At 37.3% G+C, this 26,677-nt stretch overlaps 2 protein-coding genes across 2 annotated transcripts in view; both read left to right on the forward strand.

Moving 5' to 3' along the window:
- The window catches only part of Muc19 (mucin 19, oligomeric), a 149,048-nt gene extending 146,036 nt beyond the window's left edge, over window positions 1–3,012 (forward strand). The window contains exons 169-172 of the mRNA XM_047549752.1: window positions 46–111; window positions 731–829; window positions 1,293–1,384; window positions 2,833–3,012. Coding sequence (XP_047405708.1) covers window positions 46–111; window positions 731–829; window positions 1,293–1,384; window positions 2,833–3,012 — 437 coding nt within the window. The remainder of the gene's footprint in view (window positions 1–45; window positions 112–730; window positions 830–1,292; window positions 1,385–2,832) is intronic.
- A 13,863-nt stretch (window positions 3,013–16,875) lies between these two features.
- The window catches only part of LOC124982856 (apomucin-like), a 32,068-nt gene continuing 22,266 nt past the window's right edge, over window positions 16,876–26,677 (forward strand). Inside the window, exons 1-9 of the mRNA XM_047549753.1 lie at window positions 16,876–16,921; window positions 18,468–18,533; window positions 18,641–18,694; window positions 20,253–20,279; window positions 23,045–23,110; window positions 23,481–23,534; window positions 24,904–24,957; window positions 25,338–25,391; window positions 26,046–26,099. Coding sequence (XP_047405709.1) covers window positions 16,876–16,921; window positions 18,468–18,533; window positions 18,641–18,694; window positions 20,253–20,279; window positions 23,045–23,110; window positions 23,481–23,534; window positions 24,904–24,957; window positions 25,338–25,391; window positions 26,046–26,099 — 475 coding nt within the window. The remainder of the gene's footprint in view (window positions 16,922–18,467; window positions 18,534–18,640; window positions 18,695–20,252; window positions 20,280–23,044; window positions 23,111–23,480; window positions 23,535–24,903; window positions 24,958–25,337; window positions 25,392–26,045; window positions 26,100–26,677) is intronic.

Raw genomic sequence — 26,677 nt, forward strand, 5'->3', positions numbered from 1 at the left:
TCTTCATAATTATCCATATGTCTGAAGTGCCTTTCTTCTTCTTAGCAACAACGGGAGGAGCTGATGCAGCCACTACTGTCTCTGCTGGTGAAAACACCTCTGGAAGAACAGGTACTGAAGAATTATAAGCAGATGAAATACAGGCAATAGATGTAAAAGCTGTTTGCTCACAACCTAGTCAGAGACAGGGTTTTCTGGGGAATCTAAACATTGTTATTTATGTGATGCCCAGGGTCCAAAAGATCAATAATATACCGAACAAATATTTGTATATACCCATTATTTTACTTACTGCTTTGTAGAATACAGAACAAGAACAAAGCAATATACATTTTCACCCTCAATTTCATTTAGAAAAAGGAGAAATTAATATTTAAATGAATTTAATAAATAAATAATAAGACAAAAATAGAATGGGAGAAATGTGTAAACTGAATCATAAGTGAATGGTACTAAGAGGCAAGATCATTAAATGTTGAATCCTGAATTTTGTACATGATAACTGCATTTTATTAAAAAATGGAGTCAGTATACCTGATTTAACTCATTTACCATGACCAAGGATTTATTTACCATGACCAAGGATTTAACAGGTCAGTGAAATTTAAAGCTTAGGTACATCCACTTTTTTGAAGGAAAATGGCAAGTGGAAGTCAGAACACTCTCAAAAGAGTATTCTGGGTTTTATATTTTCTTAAGCTGATAGCTTTTTATCCCTGATAAATATCAGGTATCAATAGGGTATCATCTGGAGCAACCCCTGGGGCATCGTCTGGAGCAACCCCCGGCAATACCCCTAGAGAAACAAGCCCTGGAGCTACAGGTTTTGGTAAGATAAACCAGACTGTACATGATGCCTTAGCAGATCCAATATTTGCCTGCTTTACAACCCTAGCACATGCTGGTCTAAAATATCAGACTCAAAATGCAATTAGAAGCCAGGTGTGGTGGTGCATGCCTATAATCCCACCAGCTTGGGAGGCTTAGGCAGGAAAATCACAACAGCCTCAGCAACTTAGTGAGACTATAAGCAACCTCGTAAGATCCTGTCTATAAATAAAAAATAAAAAGGGCTGGGGATGTGGCTTAGTGGTTGAGTGCCCTTGGGTTCAATCCCTGGTACCAAACAAACACACATTAAAAAAAAAATGCAATTATATTGTTGGCCTAAGGAAAGTTGGAGGGTAAGTGTCCTTCACTTTCTTTGTTTGGAAATCCCAAGATACTCATAGTAATAGTAGGAGTAACAGTCATGCCCAATATACCCTCTCCAAATCTATTTTTGGTTTTAGGAACCACAGTAGTATCTACAGTTTCCATCACTTCAGGCCCTGGAGCATCTGTTGGACCAGTCACAACATCTGCTAGCAGCAAATCAGGTAAGGTAGACAAGGAATCCATGAGTGTGAAAGGACAAATGGAATATTTTTGTCTGTTCCCTTTATTTGGAGTGTGCTAAAGAAATGTTGGACTAGTATAAGACAGGAGTAGGGAACTCCAATTCTTGACTATTAGTATTACAGGTAGCAATGGGAAAGCAGGATTAGAATGTATTTCTATAATCTTGTACAATTCATAGTAGCTCCTTCAGTATATTTATGGCTATAATGATTCCAGCAATTCCCTTTAGCTTCTTTTTATCAATTAATAGTTATTGCATTGTAATTACACATGACAGTGGGATAAGTTATGACAGACTTGTACATGACATAACAATTTGGTCAGTTTCACTCCCCAGTTCCTTCCTCTCCTCCTCCCTCCTGGTCCCTTTCCTCTACTCTTCTGGTCTCCTTTCTAACTTCACAACTTTTCCCCACCTTTTCTTCTCCTTTTTTTTTCTCTCTAGCTTCCACAGATGAGAGAAAACATACAACCCTGACATTTCAAGTCTAGCTTATTTCACTTAACATATGCTCTCAAGTTCTATCTATTTCCCTGAAAATGGCATCTCATTCTTCTTTATAACTGAAAGAAAGTTCACTGTGTATATAAACCACATTTTCTTCATTCTTTCATCTGTTACTGGACACCTATAGTGGTTCCATAATTTCTGTATTTTAACTTCTGAGGCTGTGAGTCTAACATGTGGTTTTGGTTTTCAATCCTAGCTGCAAAGAAGTGAGAGAATTTTTAAATATAACTGCTGGAACAGATTTGATGGGTCTGTGAAAGATCCATCAAATCTGATTCCTGAAAGAAGTTCCCAAACACATAATTTTTTAAGCCTCACCATTGATCTGGTACATGCAGTCTGGATTGAGAGTTGCTTTACTCTTAGCTGGGTTAGCCTGGCTTCAAATATCTGAATATTATACAAGAAGATAAAAGCAATCCTATTACTGAACAAAAATAAATATTCTGAGGGATTCTAAGAATCATAGAGGATTCTTATTGTCAGCATTTATAAAGACTGAATTTGAAATGACAAAGTCTAAACAAATATATGGTAAGATATTTTGAAAGCAGAAAATAGCACCATCAATTCCCCTTAATCAAAGAGCATGGTACATTCATTTTTCATTTTGAAAGGGAGCACTGGCTCTTTAGTGGTTAAAACAACCAGAGCCCCAGAGATGCTACCTGCAGGTAACTCAGGGGAGTAGAGGATATGATTCAGAGGCCATAGCTTTTGTGGAAAAAAAATAGTCTTTCAATAGAAACCTGTTGATTTCACTTGATATTTATTATCAAATGAGAGCTAATCAAAGATGTAGAATGGTATACAGGTGACTAATATTGTCATGAAATTTTCTGTTTTTCTGATTCTTACACACCCCTTCAAATAAGCTACAGTACTAAGTAATCTCAATAATGTGTGTGCTATTCCACCAGTGTGATTATCAGGTGTCAACCACGAGTCTTTTGGAAATGCCACTGGAACCTGCAGTGGCCTCAATGCTGGAGCATCTTTCCCTGGTTCTAACTCACCTTGGAAATCAGCAGCCAATCCGGGGCTCCCCTGTCACTTTAGTCATGGTACATTGTGAGCTTAGTTGGGACCTCATATACTGAAGTGAATTTAACCATGTCTGTAATTCAGGACAGATGACCAAAGATAGTTTAAATCCTGGAGTCCCCCTTAGAATAAAAACTCCTGAAATTTCTTCCAAGAGAAATTTCATCAAAAACAGCTATGTAGATTAGGGTTGCCAGAAAAAAATATAGGGCGAGCATGTGGTTCAGCAGTAAAGTGTGTGCTTAGCATGCTGGATGCCCTAGTTTTGATTCCCAGTGCTTAACAAAACAACAAAACAAAACAGGATATCAGTTAAATTTGAATTTCACCTAAATAAGGAATAATTTTTCAATATAAATGTGTTCTATGCAATATCTGGAACATGGGGGTTTGTTGTTTATCTGGTGTTTGCATTTAACTGGGTGGTCTGTATTTTTATTTGCTAATTCTAGAAAGTCCATGGAGACTAAGCACCATGTTTTCTTTTCTAATAGTAACAACAGGAGGGAAAAATATAACCCCCACTGGTGCTGCTGCTGCTGAAAACACTTCTGGAACATCAGGTAGGCAAAGAATAAATCCAGACAGGGGAAATATGGTTTCTTAATATTTTGTCAAAGATAAGTTTCTGGGGAGTTTAGTCATTATAATTTGTGCAATGTCAAAACTGTAGAATATCAGAACTACATCAAGACATATTAGTTGTGTGGTTACTGGCTGCTACGGAGGAGAATAGTCCAAGGCACTTGATCTCACAGAACTTTATTTCTGAGTAGGAGGAATTGATATTTATAATATACAAAAGATGAAAACCAGGCAAAGGAGAAGATACTCAAAGTTGAGGAATTATTCAATGACAAGGGTTGGAGAAGGAACTGAGTTCTAATAAGGGACCTGTTTAGTTTGGGTTCAAATAAGAGAATTTTATTCTGAAAATTATCTACTATCATCAGTGCATTATGAGTCAAAATGCCTTAACTTGAACAAAACCTCACAACTCAGGAAAGCAGGGTGAACTTTTAGGGATATATTCAATTTCTATGGAATAAGGGACAGTCAGTATTTCAGTTCTTGGGGAGTAGAATTTAAAAAAAAAATCTCCAAATCCAGAAAACCTCTCCAGAAAGACAGAAATTTAAAAATGGACTTCTTATTGGGTAAGCATAAACCAGAAAGTGCTATGTATCACAATCTGATAAGGGATTGCAAAAACAGAGAGGATCGCTCCAGGTTCTCGGAACGGAACTGGCCCGCTAGTGAGAGCCTGTCTGAACAGAGCACGCTCCGAGTCCCGGAGCCCCTGCAGTGCAGTGTACTCCTGCAAAGAACCAGCGGAGAGCCTCGATCTGCAGTCAGCCTCAGGGATAAGTGCAGGGCAGCCGGAGACCTCTTCAGGCGGCTCTGCCCACTCCGGCTGCGGGCTCTCTTCACGGGGCGATCCAAGATGGCGGCCTAGAGGGAGACTGCACCCCCGGTCACTCCAGAACCCAGGAGTTAAGAAGGGGAGGCATTGAGAGACTCGGACTGAAGTGGAGCCACGGGTGAGTCTGCCCACTGGGTAAAGCTCGGCCCGGGTGGCAGGCCCAGATAGAGGTGGCTTATCGGAGCCGGGCAGGGCAGCTAGAGTCATCCACAGGCAGTCCTGCGCACTCCGGCGGTGGGCCCCGCCCACACAGCCAGCTTCTCCAGGTTCTCGGATCGGAACTGGCCCGCTAGTGAGAGCCTGTCTGAACAGAGCACGCTCCGAGTCCCGGAGCTGCTGCAGTGCAGTGTACTCCTGCAAAGAACCAGCGGAGAGCCTCGATCTGCAATCAGCCTCAGGGATAAGGACAGGGCAGCCGGAGACCTCTTCAGGCGGCTCTGCCCACTCCGGCTGCGGGCTCTCTTCACGGGGCGATCCAAGATGGCGGCCTAGAGGGAGACTGCACCCCCGGTCGCTCCAGAACCCAGGAGTTAAGAAGGGGAGGCATTGAGACTCGGTCTGAAGTGGAGCCACGGGTGAGTCTGCCCACTGGGTAAAGCCCAGCCCGGGTGGCAGGCCCAGATAGAGGTGGCTTAGCAGAGCCGGGCAGGGCAGCTTGAGTCTTCCCAAGGTAGTCTTCCACACTCCGGCAGTGGGCTCTTCCCACACGGCCAGCTGCACGGTGCAGGCCCACAGTGAGAGCATTTCCGCACAGAGCCAGTTCCAAAACGTGGAACCAGTAGGGGGCTAGGGGCAGTATTCTTCGAATGAGCTGCTTTATCAGATTCCTCCAAGACATCAGGCTACTGAAGGCTGGGAGGTGATACACTGGAAATCTACTGGGACACTATAAGCCAATAGTGGAAAACTGCAATATCTCAGGGTCCCACTGACAACTGACCATTATGAGAAAACAAGGGAAGAAAATGTCCCAAACAAACCTAGATACTACATCAATAAAACCCAATGACAGCAGAGCAGAAGAAATGTCAGAAAGGGAGTTCAGAATGTACGTAATTAAAACGATCAGGGAAGCTAATGAGGAGATGAAAGAGCAAATGCAGGCATTGAAGGAGGAGATGAAAGAGCAAATGCAGGCATTAAATGATCGCACCAATCAACAGTTAAAAGACCAAATACGGGAAGCAAGAGATCATTTCAATAAAGAGTTAGAGATACTGAAAAAAAACCAAACTGAAATCCTTGAAATGAAGGAAACAATAAACCAAGTTAAAAACTCCATAGAAAGCATAACCAATAGGATAGAACACCTGGAAGACAGAACCTCAGACATTGAAGACAAAATATTTAACCTTGAAAACAAAGTTGAACAAACAGAGAAGATGGTAAGAAATCATGAACAGAATCTCCAAGAACTATGGGATATCATGAAAAGGCCAAATTTGAGAATTATTGGGATTGAGGAAGGCTTAGAGAAACAAACCAAAGGAATGAACAATCTATTCAATGAAATAATAACAGAAAATTTCCCAAATCTGAAGAACGAAATGGAAAACCAAGTACAAGAGGCTTATAGGACTCCAAACATACAAAATTACAACAGACCCACACCAAGGCACATTATTATGAAAATACCTAACATACAAAATAAAGACAGAATTTTAAAGGCCGCGAGAGAAAAGAATCAAATTACATTCAGAGGGAAACCAATAAGAATATCAGCAGATTTTTCAATCCAGACCCTAAAAGCTAGAAGGGCCTGGAACAACATATACCAAGCCCTGAAAGAAAATGGATGCCAACCAAGAATCTTATACCCAGCAAAACTTACCTTCAAATTTGACGATGAAATAAGATCCTTCCATGATAAACAAAAGCTAAAGGAATTTACAAAAAGAAAGCCAGCATTACAGAACATTCTCAGCAAAATATTCCATGAGGAAGAGATGAAAAACAACGATGCAAATCAGCAACAGGAGGCGCTAGCCTAAAGGAATAGCCAAATAAAGGAGAAACCAAATCATGTCAAAAACAAATATGAGTCAATTGACTGGGAATACAAATCATATCACAATAATAACCCTAAATGTTAATGGCCTGAATTCATCAATCAAAAGACACAGACTGGCAGATTGGATTAAAAAGAAAAATCCAACAATATGCTGCCTGCAAGAGACACATCTCATAGAAAGAGACACCCATAGACTAAAGGTGAAAGGATGGGGAAAAACATACCATGCACACGGACACAGCAAAAAAGCTGGAGTATCCATCCTCATCTCAGATAATGTGGACTTCAAACCAAAACTAGTCAGAAGGGATAAAGAAGGACATTACATGCTGCTTAAGGGAAGCATAAATCAGCAAGACATAACAATCATAATATCTATGCCCTGAACATTGGCTCATCCACGTACGTCAAACAAATCCTTCTCAATTCCAGAAATCAAATAGACCACAACACAATAATACTAGGCGATTTTAACACACCTCTCTCACCACTGGATAGATCGTCCAAACAAAAATTGAATAAAGAAACTATAGATCTCAACAACACAATCAGCAATTTAGACTTAACGGACATATATAGAATATACCATCCAACAAAGAATGAATACACTTTCTTCTCAGCAGCACATGGATCCTTCTCTAAAATAGACCATATTTTATGCCACAAAGCTACTGTTAGTAAATACAAGAAGATAGAGATACTACCTTGTACTCTATCAGATCATAATGGATTGAAATTAGAAATAAATGACAGAATAAAAAACAGAAACTTCTCCAATACCTGGAGACTAAATAATACACTATTATATGATGAATGGATAACAGAAGACATCAGGAGGGAAATAAAAAAATTCTTAGAAGTAAACGAGAACAAAGACACATCATATCAAAATCTCTGGGACACTATGAAAGCAGTACTTAGAGGAAGATTTATTTCATGGGGTGCATTCAAAAAAAGAAGTAGAAATCAACAAATAAACGAGTTAACACTACAGCTCAAAGCACTAGAAAAAGAAGAGCAGACCAATACCAAAAGTAGTAGAAGACAGGAAATAGTTAAAATCAGAGCCGAAATCAACGAAATCGAAACAAAAGAAACAATCGGAAAAATTAATAAAATAAATAGTTGGTTCTTTGAAAAAATAAATAAAATTGATAAACCCTTAGCCACACTAACAAAGAGAAAGAGGGAGAAAACTCAAATTACTAAAATTCGGAATGAACAAGGAAACATCACAACAGACACGAGTGAAATACAAAACATAATTAGAAGCTATTTTGAAAATCTATACTCCAACAAAACAGAAAACCTTGAAGACATCAACAAATTTCTAGAGACATATGAACTACCTAAACTGAACGAGGAGGACATACACAACTTAAATAAACCAATTTCAAGCAATGAAATAGAAGAGGTCATCAAAAGCCTACCAACAAAGAAAAGTCCAGGACCAGATGGGTTCTCAGCCGAGTTCTACAAAACCTTTAAAGAAGAGCTCATTCCAATACTCCTCAAACTATTCCATGAAATAGAAGAGGAGGGAACCCTACCAAACTCGTTCTATGAAGCCAATATCACCCTGATACCTAAACCAGACAGAGACACATCAAGGAAAGAAAATTTCAGACCAATATCCTTAATGAACATCGATGCAAAAATTCTCAACAAAATTTTAGCAAATCGCATACAAATATATATTAAAAAGATAGTGCACCACGATCAAGTGGGTTTTATCCCAGGGATGCAAGGTTGGTTCAACATTTGGAAATCAATAAATGTCATTCACCATATCAACAGACTTAAATTCAAGAATCACATGATTATTTCAATAGATGCAGAAAAAGCATTTGATAAAATACAGCATCCCTTCATGCTCAAAACACTAGAAAAAATTGGGGTAATGGGAACATTCCTAAACATTATAAAGGCCATCTACGCTAAGCCCATGGCTAATATCATTCTAAATGGTGAAAAACTGAAAGCGTTCCCCCTAAAAACTGGAACAAGGCAGGGATGCCCTCTTTCACCGCTTCTATTCAACATCGTCCTTGAGACTCTAGCCAGAGCAATCAGACAAACCAAAGAAATTAAAGGGATACGAATAGGAAAAGAAGAACTCAAACTATCCCTGTTCGCTGATGACATGATTATATATTTAGAGGAACCTGGAAATTCCACCAGAAAACTTTTAGAACTCATAAGTGAATTCAGTAAAGTAGCAGGTTACAAGATCAATGCTCATAAATCCAATGCATTTTTATACATAAGTGATGAATCTTCAGAAAGAGAAATTAGGAAAACTACTCCATTCACAATAGCATCGAAAAAAATAAAATACTTGGGAATCAATCTCACAAAAGAGGTGAAAGACCTCTACAATGAGAACTACAGAACACTAAAGAAAGAAATTCAAGAAAACCTTAGAAGATGGAAAGATCTCCCATGTTCCTGGATAGGCAGAATTAATATCGTCAAAATGGCTATACTACCTAAAGTTCTATACAGATTCAATGCAATTCCAATTAAAATCCCAATGATGTACCTCGCAGAAATAGAGCAAGCAATTATGAAATTCATCTGGAAGAATAAAAAACCTAGAATAGCTAAAGCAATCCTCAGTAGCAAGAGCGAAGCAGGGGGTATTGCAATACCAGATCTTCAACTCTACTACAAAGCAATAGTAACAAAAACGGCATGGTATTGGTACCAAAATAGACAGGTAGATCAATGGTACAGAATAGAGGACATGGACACAAACCCAAATAAATACAATTTTCTCATACTAGACAAAGGTTCCAACAATATGCAATGGAGAAAAGATAGCCTCTTCAACAAATGGTGCTGGGAAAACTGGAAAACTATTTGCAATAGAATGAAACTAAACCCCTATCTCTCACCCTACACAAAACTCAACTCAAAATGGATCAAGGACCTCGGAATCAGACCAGAGACCCTGCATCTTATAGAAGAAAAGTAGGTCCAAATCTTCAACTTGTTGGCTCAGGATCAGATTTCCTTAACAGGACTCCCATAGCACAAGAAATAAAAGCAAGAATAAACAACTGGGATAGATTCAAACTAAAAAGCTTTCTCTCAGCAAAGGAAACTATCAGAAATGTGAAGAGAGAGCCTACAGAGTGGGAGAATATCTTTGCCAACCATACCTCAGATAGAGCGCTAATTTCCAGAATCTATAAAGAACTCAAAAAACTCTACACAAAGAATACAAATAATCCAATCAACAAATGGGCTAAGGAAATGAACAGACACTTCACAGAAGAAGATGTACAAGTAATCACCAGATATATGAAAAAATGTTCAACATCCCTAGTAATAAGGGAAATGCAAATCAAAACCACCCTAAGATTTCATCTCACCCCAATTAGAATGGCGATTATCAAGAATACAAGCAACAATAGGTGTTGGCGAGGATGTGGTGAAAAAGGAACACTCATACATTGCTGGTGGGGTTGCAAATTAGTGCAACCACTCTGGAAAGCAGTGTGGAGATTCCTCAGAAAGCTTGGAATGGAAACACCATTTGACCCAGCTATCCCACTCCTTGGCCTATACCCAAAGGACTTAAAATCAGCATACTACAGAGATACAGCCACATCAATGTTCATTGCTGCTCAATTCACCATAGCCAGATTGTGGAACCAACCTAGATGCCCTTCAGTTGATGAATGGATAAAGAAACTGTGGCATATTTATACAATGGAATATTACTCCGCAATGAAGAATGATAAAATTATGGCATTTGTAGGCAAATGGTCGAAATTGGAGAATATCATGCTAAGTGAGATAAGCCAATCTCAAAAAACTAAAGGACAAATGATCTCGCTGATAAGCGGATGAGGACATATAATGGGGGGTGGGAGGGGCTAGCATTAGGTTTAGGGTCAGGTTTAGAGTTAGGCTAAGGAGAGCAGTAAGAATGAAGGAAAGAAGGACTGTGTAGAGGGAAAAGAGGGGTGGGAGGGGTGGGAGGGGGTGGGAGGGGTGGGAGGGGGGGGGGGGGAGGGGAAAAATATAATAAACATCATTACCCTATGTAAACGTAAAAAAAATAAATAAATTAAAAAAAAAAAAACTGAAAAAAAAAAAAAAAAAAAAAACAGAGAGGATCTCACTCTTATAGAGCCAAGTTGATACAGCCTTTTATGTTCATGTTTTCAATGCAACTAATAAAAGTTCTTAAATAAGAGGACTTCACAACATCACTTGATGCACATATTAAAATTCACCTCTGGGAATGATACAGTTGGGTAAAGTGCATTTGTATTTGTGGAGAACTTTTCTTAATCCCAGCTCTTAAATGTATCCTATTGTAATTATCTGAGGACCTGATTAAATATTCAAATACACAAAAAATTCTCTATCACAAGTATAATGTAATTTAATTACTCATGGTATCAATTTGATCCTTAATTTGCACATATGCTCACAGAAATTAGTAGTATTTAAGCACAAGGAACCCACAGAAAAGAAAAAAAAAATTTTAAGGCAGGAATATGGTGGCTGCATAAGTTAGAATGTACAGATACTGTCTTCCTACAAACCCTAAAAATCAACATCGAGCTGCCACCTGGAGGGTTTAGAGTGGGCAGAGAAAACCAAGGCTCCAAAGACTGGAAACAATAGAACTAGAGCTCAGAGTCAGATTCAGGCAAGGGCCTCTCAGAAGAGAAGGTAGTATAGAGAGATCCTAATGGCTGTAGAACACACAGCTAGGATTTGACTCCAGAAGGAAAGATCCCACCCTGAATTGAAAATACCAAGAAAAGACCCAAAACTTGGCAGGTCAGAGCACTCATGAATGTGTAGCTGCAGGAAAGTACTGGAGGGTGCATGGAATGAGAACTGAAAATCTTTGAAAAGGACAGTCTACTTCTAGAGGAGAGAGAGGTGTTTTGGAAGATAGAAGAATTCTTGGTGTCAGAGGGGGGATAATGAAGAATATAAAGACAAGGGTTGTAATAAAATAGGATGATAATGAAGAATCAGACAAAGAAAAGGTGCCAGTTATAAAGAAGCTCCGTTTCACTGTAAGAACATAAGAGGAAGCCCCTGATCTAGGAACTATGGGGAGCCATACAAAGGGTCTGCTGTCATTCACTGCATAGACCATTAACTATTGCTGGAGCAGGAAAAATCAGTACAAAAAAAGAAAAGAGAAAGAAAAAATTCTAATATCTCACTGTTGATCTATAGCTTATACCTTTGTCTAAGTTTTCAAAAGAATTTCAACAATAGCAAACGAATTCTAAATACCTAGTCATGAAGCACAATAATACTAGAATATAACATTAGCATGCATTTAAAATAAAGGCACGTAGACATAAAGAGATATCAAAAATATAAATTAGAAAATTCAGAGTAAAAGTAGATAGAAACAGGAATATGTTAAATGGGAATTGATAAGAACTGAGAAGAGAAATTAAAGGAAATATAAAATTTATGTCAAAAGTAAAGAACAACTATCAAGATGCCCAAAAAAAGAATAAATAAAGCTAAAAGTACAGTAAGAGTCTTGGAGGATAGAACTGGAAAGAGGCCACCTACCTCCAAAATGTTAAAGGTACTTTACTTTAAACAAAGATAAAATGGGCTAAATATGGATATAATTACAAGAAACAGAAAAAAACTCCAACATGTGTATTATTGCATTTCTAGAGAAAAAAATCAATGAGATAGAATGTTCAAACTTGCAAATTAGAAAAAATTTTCTGAAATAAAAACGATCCAACTCTATATATTGAAAGATCACTTCCTTGTATCTGGATGAGTTGATCCTGGATAGTCACTACTGTAACTTGAAAGATAAAGAAATAAACTATATGGACCTCAAAGCAAAAGGAACATCATTCAAAGAAATAAAGTCAGATTAGTATCAGATCTGTCAAAAGCACAATAGCATCTGTAAGATACTAGAGGAAAGAAAATGTGGGCATGGGTTTTAATATTCTCTTAAACACAATTCAGTGGTTATCAACAACAACAACAACAACAACAAAATAGCAAATTATGGCAAGGATATGGGAAAGGAGGGACTATTATACACTGTTGATGGGAATGTAAATTAGTACAGCCTTTATGGAAAACAGTATGGGGATTCTTCAAAAACTAGAAATAAAATTGCCATATGAAACAGCAATTTCATTTCTTGCTATATATTTAAAGAACATGAAATCATTGTACTAAAAGATATTTGCAATCCCATGATTATTGTAGTACTATTCACAATAGCTAAAATATGGATTCAATCCAGCTGCCCATCAGTAAATGAATGGATAAAGAAAATGTGTCCTTCCCCCTACACAAAGTTTCATTCAGCCCCAGCAAGAATGAAATACTGTCATTTGCAGCAACATGGATGTAACTGAGGATTGCTATGTTAAATGGCATAAGCTAGACATGGAAAGACAGATACATGTTCTCCCATTTGTGGAAACTAATAGGTCAGTCTTATAAAATAAATAAATGAAGTAGTGGCTACTAGAGACTGGGGGAGAGAGGAGGGAAAGAAATTCAATAAGGGCCCCCAAAACACAGTGAGGAATCTCTTCTGGTTCTTTAGTACAGTGGGGGAGGTATAGGTTAGAACAATCTATGATATATTTCAAAATGAATGAAAATAGAGTATAAAATTCCCAGTACATAAAGATGATTAATGTTTGAAGAGATGGGAATTCTAGTACCCTGATGTGATTATTACACATTGTGTATATGTATTGAACTACCATAGTACACCCATGAAGATGTGCAAACATTAGGACTCAATAGAAAACACATTGTAATTATCAATAGGAACACAGTTTAAAATATTAAAGAATTTGGAGAATTGTGTACCTATGAGATCCTCCTAATAAATTCACTGGAGGATGAGTGTTAAACAGTTGAAAGATGCTTCAAAACCTTTAATTTTTTTTTTTAGTTGTAGATGGACACAATGCCTTAATTTTGTTTATTTCTTTTCATGTTGTGCAGGGAGTCAAACCCAGTGCCCCACACATGCTAGGCAAGTGCTCTACCACTGAGCCACAACCCCAGCCCCTTCAAAAACTTTTAACAAAAATATTATAGCACTTTTTTTCACTGTAGCTCTGAAGTTAGAACAAGAGTAAGAATGATGCACCAATGAATAGATAACTAGAGAGCTAGGTACTTAGAAATAAGAAGGAGGAAGTTGAGATATACTATGAATTTACTTATAGGCAGAAGGTATTCAAATTAATTATTCAAGGCTCACAAATAAGAGAAACTTGCTTATTAAATGAAAAAAATGAACAAACAGGGGGGAATAATGTTTAATTGTAATTTCTAATAATAATTTTCATGGAGGTTTTTTAAAATTGGGATATTTATTAATGTGGTTCATATTAATAGTATTGTAATATTGTAGTTCATATTCATATTAAGAGAAATGAAAAAAATCTACACAGAGGCTAGAAAGGCACTTGGAAAACATTCAGTAACCATTCTTATGATAAAAACCACTTAAAATAATTGGAATGATTGAAGGTACCTCATTAAGATAATACCTATACTTCAGCAACAAACATAGTGATTTACTGAGGAATTACTAGACCCATTCCAATAGATACTATCGTTTATTGTTCAACATTTTTTAATTTATTAAGAAGCTGGATTAGATATTTATTATAAGTACAGAATTCGAAATAGATGACTAACTTTTACATAAATACAAAATGCAAATTTAAACTATACCAAGAAATCATTTCTCACTTTTTTAGATTGGCAGAAATCCAAAAGTTTGAGAACAGTCCTATTGACAGGTCTGAAAAGAAACAGGTGGTGCTCTGTAAGCTGCAGGTGGGAGCACAAAATGTTATAACCCCATGGAGGGACGATTGGCAAAACCTAACAGAATTACAGATCCATTTACCCTTTGACCCAGAAAATGCACTTCTAGTGCTCTACACAAAATGACACATGTACTAGCTATTTATACTGGCATTGTTTTTTAATAGAAAAAGATTAGAAACAACATTTCCAATCAAAGAATAAAATGTTATAAAGTTACACTAGCCATCCTAAGAGTGAGAAATACACACACACACACACACACACACACACACACACACACACATAATGATCTGTTTCTAAAATTTATGAAGTGACAAGCAACTGTCATGCATATAATTTGTAGCCTTTGAAAAGAAGGGGTATGTGTACATATATGTTTTAGAAGGGTACACATTATATGCATATATGTGCAAATATATGTGCAAAAGACAACATTGTTGAGTGGAAACTATAGTCAGAACTTTGATGAGGAATACTGACCTAGTACTTGGGCAAAATGAGAAAATAAATTTTGGTGTCTCAGAAAAAGTAATGTTACACATCTCTCATAATTGTTCTGATGATAGAATGGGGCATATTTCTAAGTCTCCAAGAATTTCTTTGATATACATTAGATATTGAATAAATTATTCTTAAAGGAATAACCATACAGGAAGATGTTAAGTGTAGTAAAATGAAAAATATGAAAGGAGGTAGTGGCTATGGAGATGAAGTATGAAAGAAACAGTGGAGAAAGAAAGCAACATGGATCCTTAAGATTAACCAAAGACCAAGTCAGCTGTTCACATCATTTTACTTTCACTACCTGTTTACAGGGACAATTGGAACATCAACTAAAGTGACAGGAACTTCTGGACAATCATCAGGTGTGACAGAGACAACTCGACCATCAGCTGGAGAGACAGGGACTACTCAATCATCTGCTACAGGATTAGAGACAATAAGACCATCACCTAAAGTGACAGGGATTTCCGCACAATCATCTGGAGTTATAGGAACAACAGGATCATCAGCTGAAGTTTCAGAAGAAACAGGGATATCAGCTAGAGTGACAGAGACTTCTGGACTATCATCAAGAGTGACAAGGACAACTGAACTATCAGTTAGAGAATCAGAAACATCTGGGCCATCCACTATAGGATCAGAAACAACTGTGTTATCAACTGGAGTGACAGGAACAACTGCACCATCAGTTAGAGGGACAGGGACAACTGAACCATTGGCTAAAGTAACAGGGACTTCTGGACAATCATCAGGAATGACAGGGACAAATGATCCATCTGTTGAAGAATCAGGAATAACTAGGACATCTCGACCATCAGCTGGAATGACAGGGACAACTGGATCATCAGCTGAAGTGACAGGGAGTACTGGAAAATCATCTGGAGTAAGAGGGACAATGAGATCATCAGTTGGAGAATCAGGTACAACAAGATCATTGGTTGAAGGTTCAGTAACAACTGGCCCATCTGTCAGAGAAACAGGGACAACCAGACTTTCAGCTGGAGTAACATCATCTGGAGGATCACAGACAACTGGACCATATATTGTAAGGTCAGGGACAACTGAACCATCATCAGGAGTGACAGGGACAACTGGAACATCAGTTAAAGTGATACCAACATCTGGACAACCACTTGGGGTGACTGGGACAAGAGGACCATCAGTTACAGGATCAGGAACAACTGGACCATCAGAGACAATTGAACCATCTAATATAGAATCAGAAACAACTAAACCATCATTTACAGGATCAGGGGCAACTGGACCTTCATCTAGAGGATCGGTCATAAGTAGCCCATCAGTTACAGCATCTGGGAAAACAGTACAGTCTGTTGGAGTGACAGAGACAACTGGTCCATCAGCTCAAGGATCAGTGACAACTGGACAATCTTTGAGAGTATCAGGAACATCTGGTCCGTCAGGGACAACTTCACTATTAGCTGGAGTTACTGAAAGAATCAGACTGTCAACTGCAGTGACAGAGCAAACTGGTGCATCATCCGAAGGAATAGGGACAACTGTATCATCAGCTGGTACCACCTATGGGGTAAGAAGAACTACAAGAGAACCAGAAAGTGAGGCTACAGCACAAGAAGGCAAGTTTAATTGGATTGTATAATTTAATATGTGGTCAGAATCCCAGTATTTGACTGTATAAATATTGATCACAATTTAAAAAGATATTAAGAACTGAAACTGATGAATATTGATGGGAACTTTCTAGAACATTATGATTTTAAATTGATTTCTCAATCTTCTTGAGAAGTTTATTTTCATCCTTCTCCTTTAAAACAAAAGGTATAACCAGAAGATGGGGGCAGGGTAATGTTACCACAGATCCAGTCCCAAGAAACAGAGTTGGAGCACCAGGCTCTGGGGCCACTACTGAAGGAACAAAGCATATAAGTCTCACTTGGGGGTCTGATGGTGGCCCAACACAAGCATGGTTGAGATCTAAACTGTGATAATAAGCATTTTAATCAAGGACCTAAATTTTAGGCAAAATGATCGAGAGATGATCTAGATTCATCAACTTTGAATTTACAATTAAATGTCAGAAAGTTTTATTATTTTTATGAAAGTTAACCATGTAAAAACCATAATCAATTACTTCCTTAACCAGGCACATCTGAAGAGCCATATGGATCCACCATGGGAACAGAAAGCAGAACCAAAGTAACCACACCTGGAAAATCAGGCAAGCTAGAAGGGAAGCTATTGACTCAGACTGTAGTGCAATATGAGGTTTTCTGATAATTATGGTAATGGTAATGGATGTTCTGTAAATAAGGAAATCAGAAAATTAGATCCTAATCATCTAGTTCTTAGACTTTACCTTTTTATGTGATTTAGGACTATAATAGAAAAATAGGAATTGTCTTCACAATGTTGATTCCATCAGGAGACAAATCTTAAATGAAATTTAAAACTAAGCAAGGAAAACAATATTGAGTACTTTTGGACAGTCTGGCACTATTCTAAGTAATAGAGTGTGTAATTAATTTTCACAGCAACCAGTAAGATAAGTGTTTTTGTCAACATTTTCAAATAAGGAAGTCAAGGAGTAGTTTAGCCAGCAGGTGCAAGTGAGGCATTAAATTAGGAAGTCTGGCACCAGAACTTCTTTCTTACCTACTACACCATCCTCCCTCCTGTGGTGATGGATGCCAATAGGGCAGAAGGGAAATATGTTCCCTGAAGAATGACCCACAGGTTCTGATACACCAAATTCAAACTCTAAGAGAAAATTTGGTGAGTAAAAAACCATTCCAGAACTACACATAAGGACAAAGTTTGAAATTTTTCATGATAATAGTATTCTTTCAGATTTTCCCATTTTAGCATATTTTTTCACTTAATTATTTTTATTACTTGCCAGGTACTATGATAGGTGGGTGGGTACACAGGCGAACAAGTTTGATAAGGTCCCTTCTCTTGAGAAAGGTTAGCAATAAGAAGTACATCAGCAATAGGATTAGAATTATGTTAATTGCTGAGGATAAGGTGAGGGTGTTCGTGACATTCCATCTGGTGTCCCAAAGAATGACTAGGCCCTAGTCTAATAAAGAGGTAAGGCAGAGATGGTAATACAGCTCCAGGTGGAAACCACAGGCTGTTGGAGAGTTTAAGGCAGGAGGCCAGGATGTGAGGTGCCTCCTGGTGACCAGCTGGGAAGCAGGAGAAAGACAGACCATGGAAGAAGGAAAGAATTTGACCATGAAAGCCTTGCAGCCCTGATGAAGGATCTTAGACTTGTTCCTAAGAGCTAAGGGAGACCACCAAAAGGTCTGAGAGGGAAGGAACACTATTTAAAAAAAGAACACCAGGAACACTTTAAAAAACAAATCAGACTGCATTGTGAAGAAGGATGGCATGAGGTAAGAATGGAAGCAGAGATTTATTAGGAGGGTACTGTTGAGTCACTGCAGAGGCAGTAGTTTCAAATAAATTATGATGACTGGTGGAAGGAAATGGAGACCAAAAACAAATCTGGGGGGAGCCTTAAAGAAGATTTGGTAATGATTTGAATGGGGATCTGGTTAAGAGTAATTTTCAAGCTGACCCATTCAGTTTTTGGGATGATGACATCATTTATTGAAATAGGGAGTGTTCAAGGAACAGCAGTTTATGGTAGGAAAGTCCCAGGTTCAGGGGTGAATAAATTAAATTTGAGATATCAAGGAGAAGTTCAAATGTAAATTATCTGGGCTATTAAAATTCTTTTTCATTTGTTTTAATTTTAGCTACAACTGGAGTGTTGGCTACAACTTCTACAGGTGTGCAGGGTAGAAGTACTGCTTTCACATCAGGTACTGGAACCACAGCACCTCCATGGGGGTGGTTTTGTTGCTAAACATCTGGGTGGTGTTGCAGTAAAATAAGAGTGCTGCTCACCTCTTCCCACTCTTCGTGTCAGGTTCCACAGGAAACTCCCCTCATTCAACCTTTGCACCAGGAAGTACCCCTGTTGGTAAGTAAGTAGGGGATGTCAGATGTATTTTTTGACTTGTTTTCCTGCTCATTGGCTAATTAAAATTGGTAAAACGCCTATGGCCTTGATGACATTACCTCATTTAACTATTTGAATACTGATTCGACCTAATTTTTCTCATGAGGAACTTCCAAAGACATTGCCTAACTTGGTCTAGGTTCTACAGCAGGTAAAATAGTGGAACAATAGAATCACTCCTGTGCTGACTCCAAAGACTCTGCTTTTCAGTGTGATACCATCATCCTCTAAAGCAAAATGCACAATGATCTTTAATAATCCATCAGTAAAGCTTGCTTTTAAAATATCCAGGCTTAAATGTTTCCCATTTCTAACTACTAGAACTACAGAAGCAGGTAATAAAAAGAAATAAAAAGAAATTTAAGTTTTAAATACGCTGACAAATTATGGCATTTGTAATTCTGAAACAAGATTTGGAGCATTATATTTGGAAAAAACTGAAATACTATTGTTTTATAAATCAAAAATGTATAAATATCTTTTTACATTACTCCAACCTGACATAAAAATTACAGATACTCAGAGGACAATTTGTTTCTCCTAACACTAAATAAAGGGACTAAATTGTTTTTGTAAGTCTTCAGTACATTATTATTTAAACTTCTAGGCTAGTAATATACTCAGAATCAGTCATTTCTCAATTTTTATCAAATAGAAGTTAAGCTTTAGCGACTAACTTTTTCATTATTAGTTTAAGGAATAGATTGCTCACATATTTTTCTATTCAAGATCTATGCTATATTTATTATAACTACTTTAAAAAGTCCACTTAGTTAAGTTGATCTTACTACTAACTGATCTCTAGAAAATAATTTGATCATTTAATTCAAACTAATTTATAATTATTCCTTATTCAAGTCATATTTTTATCAATGTCAATGAATTGGCATGATTCATATTATATATTGGCATCTTAATTTAATGCCATAGCTACAAGTGAGTGACTATTGGCAAACAGTCTGTATTTCATCACTTTTAGCATTTTCTAAGTTCAAGACTTAATGTTTAGTTAAATGGAACCAAGTAAGAATTAAATGTGTGCAAACGTTTTACCTGGAAAAAAGGCAATGATTTATTTTTAGTTCAGTAATTTCTAATTCATAGATGATTCTTTAAACACTTTATAACTTATCTCCCCAAAACATCTCTCTTGCTTCACCTTAAATTTCTAAGATAATCTACCGGAGGAGTAATGTTTATATGTTTTCAACATAAATTTTACATAGTAGTTAAACACTGAAGTGAATTTTTTAAAATGAAATTCAAGAATATTTTCTAGTCAAAATATAAATCTAATCTTTTCTTTATTAGACTCTCATGATATTCCAGATATATTCTTTGAAGGTAAATATAAGTGAAAATTACATAAAAATAGGTTTCTGCCAATTGAAATATTGAAAAATATTTAAGGGAATGTGGTATTCTTACCAGACTATAACCTCATACATAAATTGATCATTTTCAATTGAAATAAATAAAAATGGACATTTATAAGTATATTTTTGTTTTTAAATTTTAGTGCCATCGAATCAGCCTAAAGGAGAAGGTGAGATAATATGAGTTTATAAATACTTTCAGAAAAGAAATGGTTACACTAACTAGAATAGAAAACATAGTAACAGAAATCTGAATTTATCATATTAACAAAACATGAATACCAACTTAGATTTTGGTAGCATTGGGCTTTTGTTTTTTATATTCCTGTGTTATAAAAAATAATAAATGTGTGTTGATTCCTTTACATAATAGTTAAATTTCATACTTATTGTACATAAATATAAAGCTCAAACAAAAATAATACCAAGACTGTCCCCCTAACTTAAAAGCAGCAGTATTAGAGTTCTTGGCATATTAGTTTCATTCATCACCTACCATTTTCATGAAAATCATTTACCTTTACTGTATCCTGATGTCTCTTTTTAAACTTAATAGTTTTAAAAGATAAACTATAGAAGTTATTCTTCAGAACATCTCACTTTTTCTTAACTGTTATTCCTTCCTATTCCTTTCAGCATTTACATTAGAATATAATCTCCCTGAAAGTGGAGAGTTTTGTCTCATCTTATTTACTGTTATAATCCTTATCTGATGAGGTGTTTAGCCATCATACTTGTCCACTTGGTCCACTGGATACTGCATTTGTTGAAAGAAGACTATGCTTCGTTCATCATGTATTACTCAAGTGAGCTCTGTAGACCAAAAGCACACAATACAACTGAATTTCTCTTGGGTGAAATCCGATAACTTGTTTGAATAATGTGGGCATTATCTTTCCTAATATGGGGTGATGAAACTGAGGTTCAGAGATTTTAACCTGTTTAAAAGTAGTGAAGTCTGCTTGATTTCAAATTTGAGTTCTTTCTACTCTGCTGCCTCCTTAGTTGGAGGTTACTACAGTCATACCCACATTAAACTTTAGCCTGGAGTATTGAGGAAAGTTTTCTCCTTTCAGTTTTCTCTATTCTCGCGTGCGTTTTATACAAAGTAGGGTCAGTGTTTCTACATTATTATCTCTTCTTAAATCATTTCAGACATCAGTGTATTTTAGCCACCCACTGATCTTCAAATAAATTCTAAATTCCTTGGTCCATCATTTGAGTATTAATCTACTTTCCAAACTTATTCCTCATTATGTTCCTTCACATACCCATACCAATATTGGGCCTTAATGAATTATTTGTTAATAGTGTTATAAAGTTTCTTTATACGAATGTATTTTACAACTAGTCACTTAAAATTTATTTTCTCAAATTTAACTTCTAATTTTACAGCTGTCTTTTACTCTATATTTATGCAACATTTTTCTATATTTCCCCAAACTCTGTTTCTCCTTGATGTGACTCTTTCTGGATTTCAAACACAAATCCTAACAAATGGTAATGATCCAGTTTAGTTTCCTTGATCCCACTAACCAGGGGTAATGCTCAATAGTTTCCCATTATCTCTGGTACTCAGCACAAGCAAATTGTCTTTTGAAGGAGAAAGCTAAGGAATTAAGAATAAGCCTGATAATCAGCCTGGTGAACATGAGAAAAATTTACCTTTAAGCTTTGTCAGGGATACAGAAAAGGACACCCCAACTGGAGGACACTGTTACTCTATGTTTTGGAGACGGAACAGTTCAAGGGGAAAAACTGAGAGGATTATGAATCACCAAGTCCCTCCAAAAGGCTACCTGTTGTAGCAAAGGAGCACATACATGGCATGTAGATGGAGGTCTTCTTGTGGCAAGTTGAGTCACTGAAGTGACCACTGGGCTCTTGTTTCAGGTGTCACCGGCACAACTCTTGCCCCTGGCAGTTTCAACACAGGTGAGGATGAGCTGGGTGGAATTTTCCCTTTGGAACTTCTCTGAAGGAGATACTTCCTCAGGTCTTATTTCTAGATAAGATCATACCTATACTAATCCAAAATACTTCATATTCTTCCAATCACGTCTTTCTTCTACTCTGTCTCAGATGCTTCCACATCCCTCCAAGGAAATGGAATAGTCGCAGCTGAGGCTGTTAAGTCATTAACTGCACTTTTCCCCAGTAAACAGTGTTTTCTAGAACGTAATCACATTGTCTTATTCCTCCATATTAAGTATTTTTGTAAATGACAAACAGCTACTGAATAATATTTAAGATTTAGGACCCTGAAATTTTGTTCTACCCCAAAGGAACCATCAAGCCACCAGGCAGTGATGTGTTTAGCAGGCAGATAGATGTGAAAAGGAAAAGTTCTTAGACCAAATAAACTTGTTTATTTGAGCAAAACAAACAAAACAAAGACATGATTAGTCAATCAGTTCTCAGATCTAGAGCAGACTCTAAGAACTCCAACTAACAACATAATCAGATAGCATTTATGGAAAAATTGATGTGAAAAATAGTCAACAACTGTCTCAAGCAGTCAATTGTTTCACAACTTAGTTACTTTTTTTTTGTTTGTTTGTTTGTTTAATCAGTTACTGACTACTGGGCTTCTGGAACCAACCAAAAGTCCATTACTGATTACTGTGATTAAACTCTTCCTTGGTTTAGTCTGTTGGACCCAGTATTCAATCAAAAAGTCATGGCCTTCTACAAAGTATTATTTAACAATACTGAGAAAACTTGTTTCCTGGAACTAAACCTTATTGAAAGATACTCGAGAGTCTAGAATTTTGTTAGAAATTTTGCTATGGGAAGGAAATGCTACATAGGAAACATATGCATTAATTCCTGATATTAGAAAGCGCAAAAGAATGTCTTAATACAGGTAGGAAATATAGAATTTTAAATAGCAATTCTCAAGCCTGGCATGACTCCCATTTCTTCATTATTTCAGGAACTTCTGGTAGTGTCTCAGGCAAAACCCTGGAACCTGGACGTTACATCACAGATAAATCACCACGTACTAGGGAATCCTAGAGGGGGTGCATTTAGATGATCCAGTAGCTCAGTCATGTTAGTTCTTAACTCCTTTCCTTCCTTTATCTCTCAGGGGCCACAACTGGTATAGGGACCACTACAACAGGACTGTCAGGAGGTGAGCATTGTTCTGAGACTATGGGTTCCATTGTTTGGGATTACAGAAAGAGAACAGAACAATACGAAGGCTGATAACATTTTCCCAAGGATATCCCATGCAAGGCCAAACCCAAGTGTTAATCACTCTGGATCTGCCTGCATTTGGATGTTTCAGCCCAGAGTTCCTGGGTCCTGATTCTAGAAGCCAGAGATGAATCTCTTACTGTCCCTAGTTCATGAAATTTTTTTCACAGGTACCACCATTGTGTTTCCTGAAGTCAGTAGCAGTTCAGAAGTTTCCAACACAGGTAATATGAGTGAAGTCTAATTTGGATTTTATTCTTATATGAATGTTTTGGGCATGTTGTGTGTGTACATGCTGCAAGAACCCCAGAAATATGTCATGATAAATAACCATCAAAGTATCACAGGAAGTGATATTTAGAAAAAAAAAAAACCTTTATCTTTGATTTTCCTCCCTTTATAGGCACTATGGATACGCCACAGAGACATAAAACAAGAAGTAAAAAATGAATAACTAGTCTAGAGTGCAGAGATGTTCATTTGCAAGGCAGCCATGAATTATTGGGCTGAGGAGATGACATGAGAGAGTAACACTCTTGATTTGTCATTTGGAACATTAAATCCTCATGGAGGATCTTGCATTGTAAGACCATTGTGCTTCCATGATGAATTGGGACAGATTGCTATATTTACTTTGTCTTATTTTTAAATATCACTGGAGTAGGCTCTGAGACATCTGTTCAAATAGAAATGTCTAACAGAGTTGAAATATCAAGAAAACCATCTCTATAGATATTCACAGGAAATGACGTATTTTTGTAGGGTTACCCTAATAAAAAATGATACATAATACCTCCTACCATTATCCCAAATCCTCAAAACTTAGTGTTGTCCCACTTCCTTCCTCAGAAGCCACAACTTCCACAGAAGGTATTGGCACCACCAGAGTTGGATTCAAAACAGGTGAGGAGCTGAAGTTCATGTCTTTGTTATTACCATGAATTATAGCCATCCTAGGAGAACATGCAGAGAGAAGTTTCTGGAGATCAGTTTGTATTTATTAATGCTGAAGATTTTGGTCAACTAATTATTTCAATTTGGAATTTTTTCCTGAAAAGCTTCCAATATGAGTCCAGAATCACAGCTATAATTCTTATAATCAGATATGATGGTCACTTTAATTGTTCTGAGTAATTTATGTTGTGAAATTACAAATATCACAACCTTTTGAAAGGCAAAGAGTGATGAAACTTCCTATCCCTGAGAAATATAGAGGAGCTACAAGAAACCAAGAAACATAACTGCACTGTACAAATGTTTTATTTTCATAAATGAAACTTTCCTTTGTGTTCTCGCTACAGCAGGTACCTCTGTGGCATCAGGGTGCCAAGTCACTGGGAATAAAACAGGGGCACATGAAAGAAACCTGCCTCGTCTCTCTGGAAGGTTGTCTCAGGCCAAGAACACTGTCACTTTCCTTGTTTTCTTAATATAATAGTTAATGAGAAAATACACAGAGGTCCTTATCAGGAAAGAACCCAGGAATGGGCCAGCTAGCCATTGATGAAGATAGGCTTAACCTCTTAGTAGAGGCAGGACTTTAGGAACAAAACATTGAGGGCCATGGTAACCACAGTCCTCTTTGTGTTTCAGCCACAACGGGGGTGGTTCCTGGCACAACTGTTGCCCCTGGAAGTTCTAGAACAGGTGAGTCTGAGGTTGTCAGGGAGCTCTTCAGTGGTCTTCCAATAATTAGATGTCTCCCCTGATGTTCTTCTTCTTCTTCTTCTTCTTTTTTTTTAAAGTACTAGGGATTAAACCCAGGGGCACTTAACAACTGAGCCATATCTCCAGCCCTTCTTAAGAATATTTTATTTAGAGACAGGGTTTCACTGAGTTAATTAGGGCCTTGCTAAATTGCCGAGACTGGCTTTGAATTTTCGATCCTCTGGCCTCACCCTCCCAAGTCACTGGGATTACAGGCGTGCATGACCCCACCCGGCTCCCCTGGTGTTATTCTTTATAGGAATGTTTTTTCATGGACTTTAAATACTTTCCAAATGTTTTCCCTGTGTTCTGACTCTCAGAAGCCACAACTTCTCTAGGAGAAAGTGGAACAACAAGAGGAGGAACAGTCACAGGTGAGTATTGGTAGGCCATTACATTCACTTCTAATAATATTCAAAAGCCGGTGACTTGAAATGTGTTTAATCACTCACTTCTCCCCTATGCAGCCTTATTATGAAACTGTTACCACTGTTCATTGACTAAAGTTCAGAAACTAAAAATTTTATTATTTCTGATGTTTTAGAAGACTCTCCTTCCACCCCGCCCCAAGCAATCATGCAACTATTTGACAGTTATACAGATGATCTAGAGAGTCTCTCTTCCTATTTGTTACTGAACTCTACAGAAATGAATCCAATAATTAAAAGTAACTTTGGTAGATTTTTGGTGGGAAGAATAGTATGTGAGGAACATACAGATCATCTTTCGTCATTTAAAGCCAAGTTTACTGAAAGTGAATAAGTACATAGATTTTTTAATCCATTTATTTGCTTGCTACCTTATGCCCACCTCATCATGAGAAGGAAATGAACCATGACTACTTTTCTGTAATAGCTACTACTAGTGTAGTCTCTGGAAAGATTCTGGAACCTGGGAATCATAACACAAGTGAGTCAAAAAGCACTTGGGGAACCTACACAATTGCTTAACAGGTAATATGTTCCTAAGGTAATATAATCATGTACTTCCCCATATTCCAGACTTTAAACATGCTTCTTTTCTTTCAGAGGTCACAAGTTCCACAGGAACGGGTGGGACCAGCCAAACTGAAGTACCAGGAGGTAAGCTTTATTAATGTGAGACCTCAGAGTTCATATCATTTCTCTGTTTTGGTGTGCTTAATAAATAAATAAACGTGGAGGTCAAAGAAAGAGGGTTACATCTGATCTGAAAGCACAGACACAATATCTACATCTGACAACTCAGTTCTAAGGAATTTGAGAAACATGGTTATCCGAGTCAGCATTTCTTCTTTGTCCTATTTGAGCTAGTTTTTTGGACCCCTGACTGAGGCTAACCAACCTATGGAAGCCTGCTCACTACTCTCCATTATCTTCACTCTGCTCATTATGATTCATGTGCTACCCTATCTAATATATTTATGCTTCTTGTTTATTTTCTATGTTCCCTCCTCTACAAATGCAAATCACGTGAAACAGAGATCTTTGTTTTCTTAAAGAAAGAAGACACTAAGGAAATGCTTTAAAAAATGAGTGAGAATATCATGCTAAGTGAAATAAGTCAATCCCAAAAAACCAAAGGCCAAATGTTTTTCCTGATAAGTGGATGATGATATATAATGGGGGTGGGAGTTGGGGGGTAAGACAAGAATGGAGGAATTTTAGATGACATAGAGGGA

The sequence above is a fragment of the Sciurus carolinensis genome, chromosome 4, assembly GCF_902686445.1.
Source record: "Sciurus carolinensis chromosome 4, mSciCar1.2, whole genome shotgun sequence".
Lineage (NCBI taxonomy): Eukaryota > Metazoa > Chordata > Mammalia > Rodentia > Sciuridae > Sciurus > Sciurus carolinensis.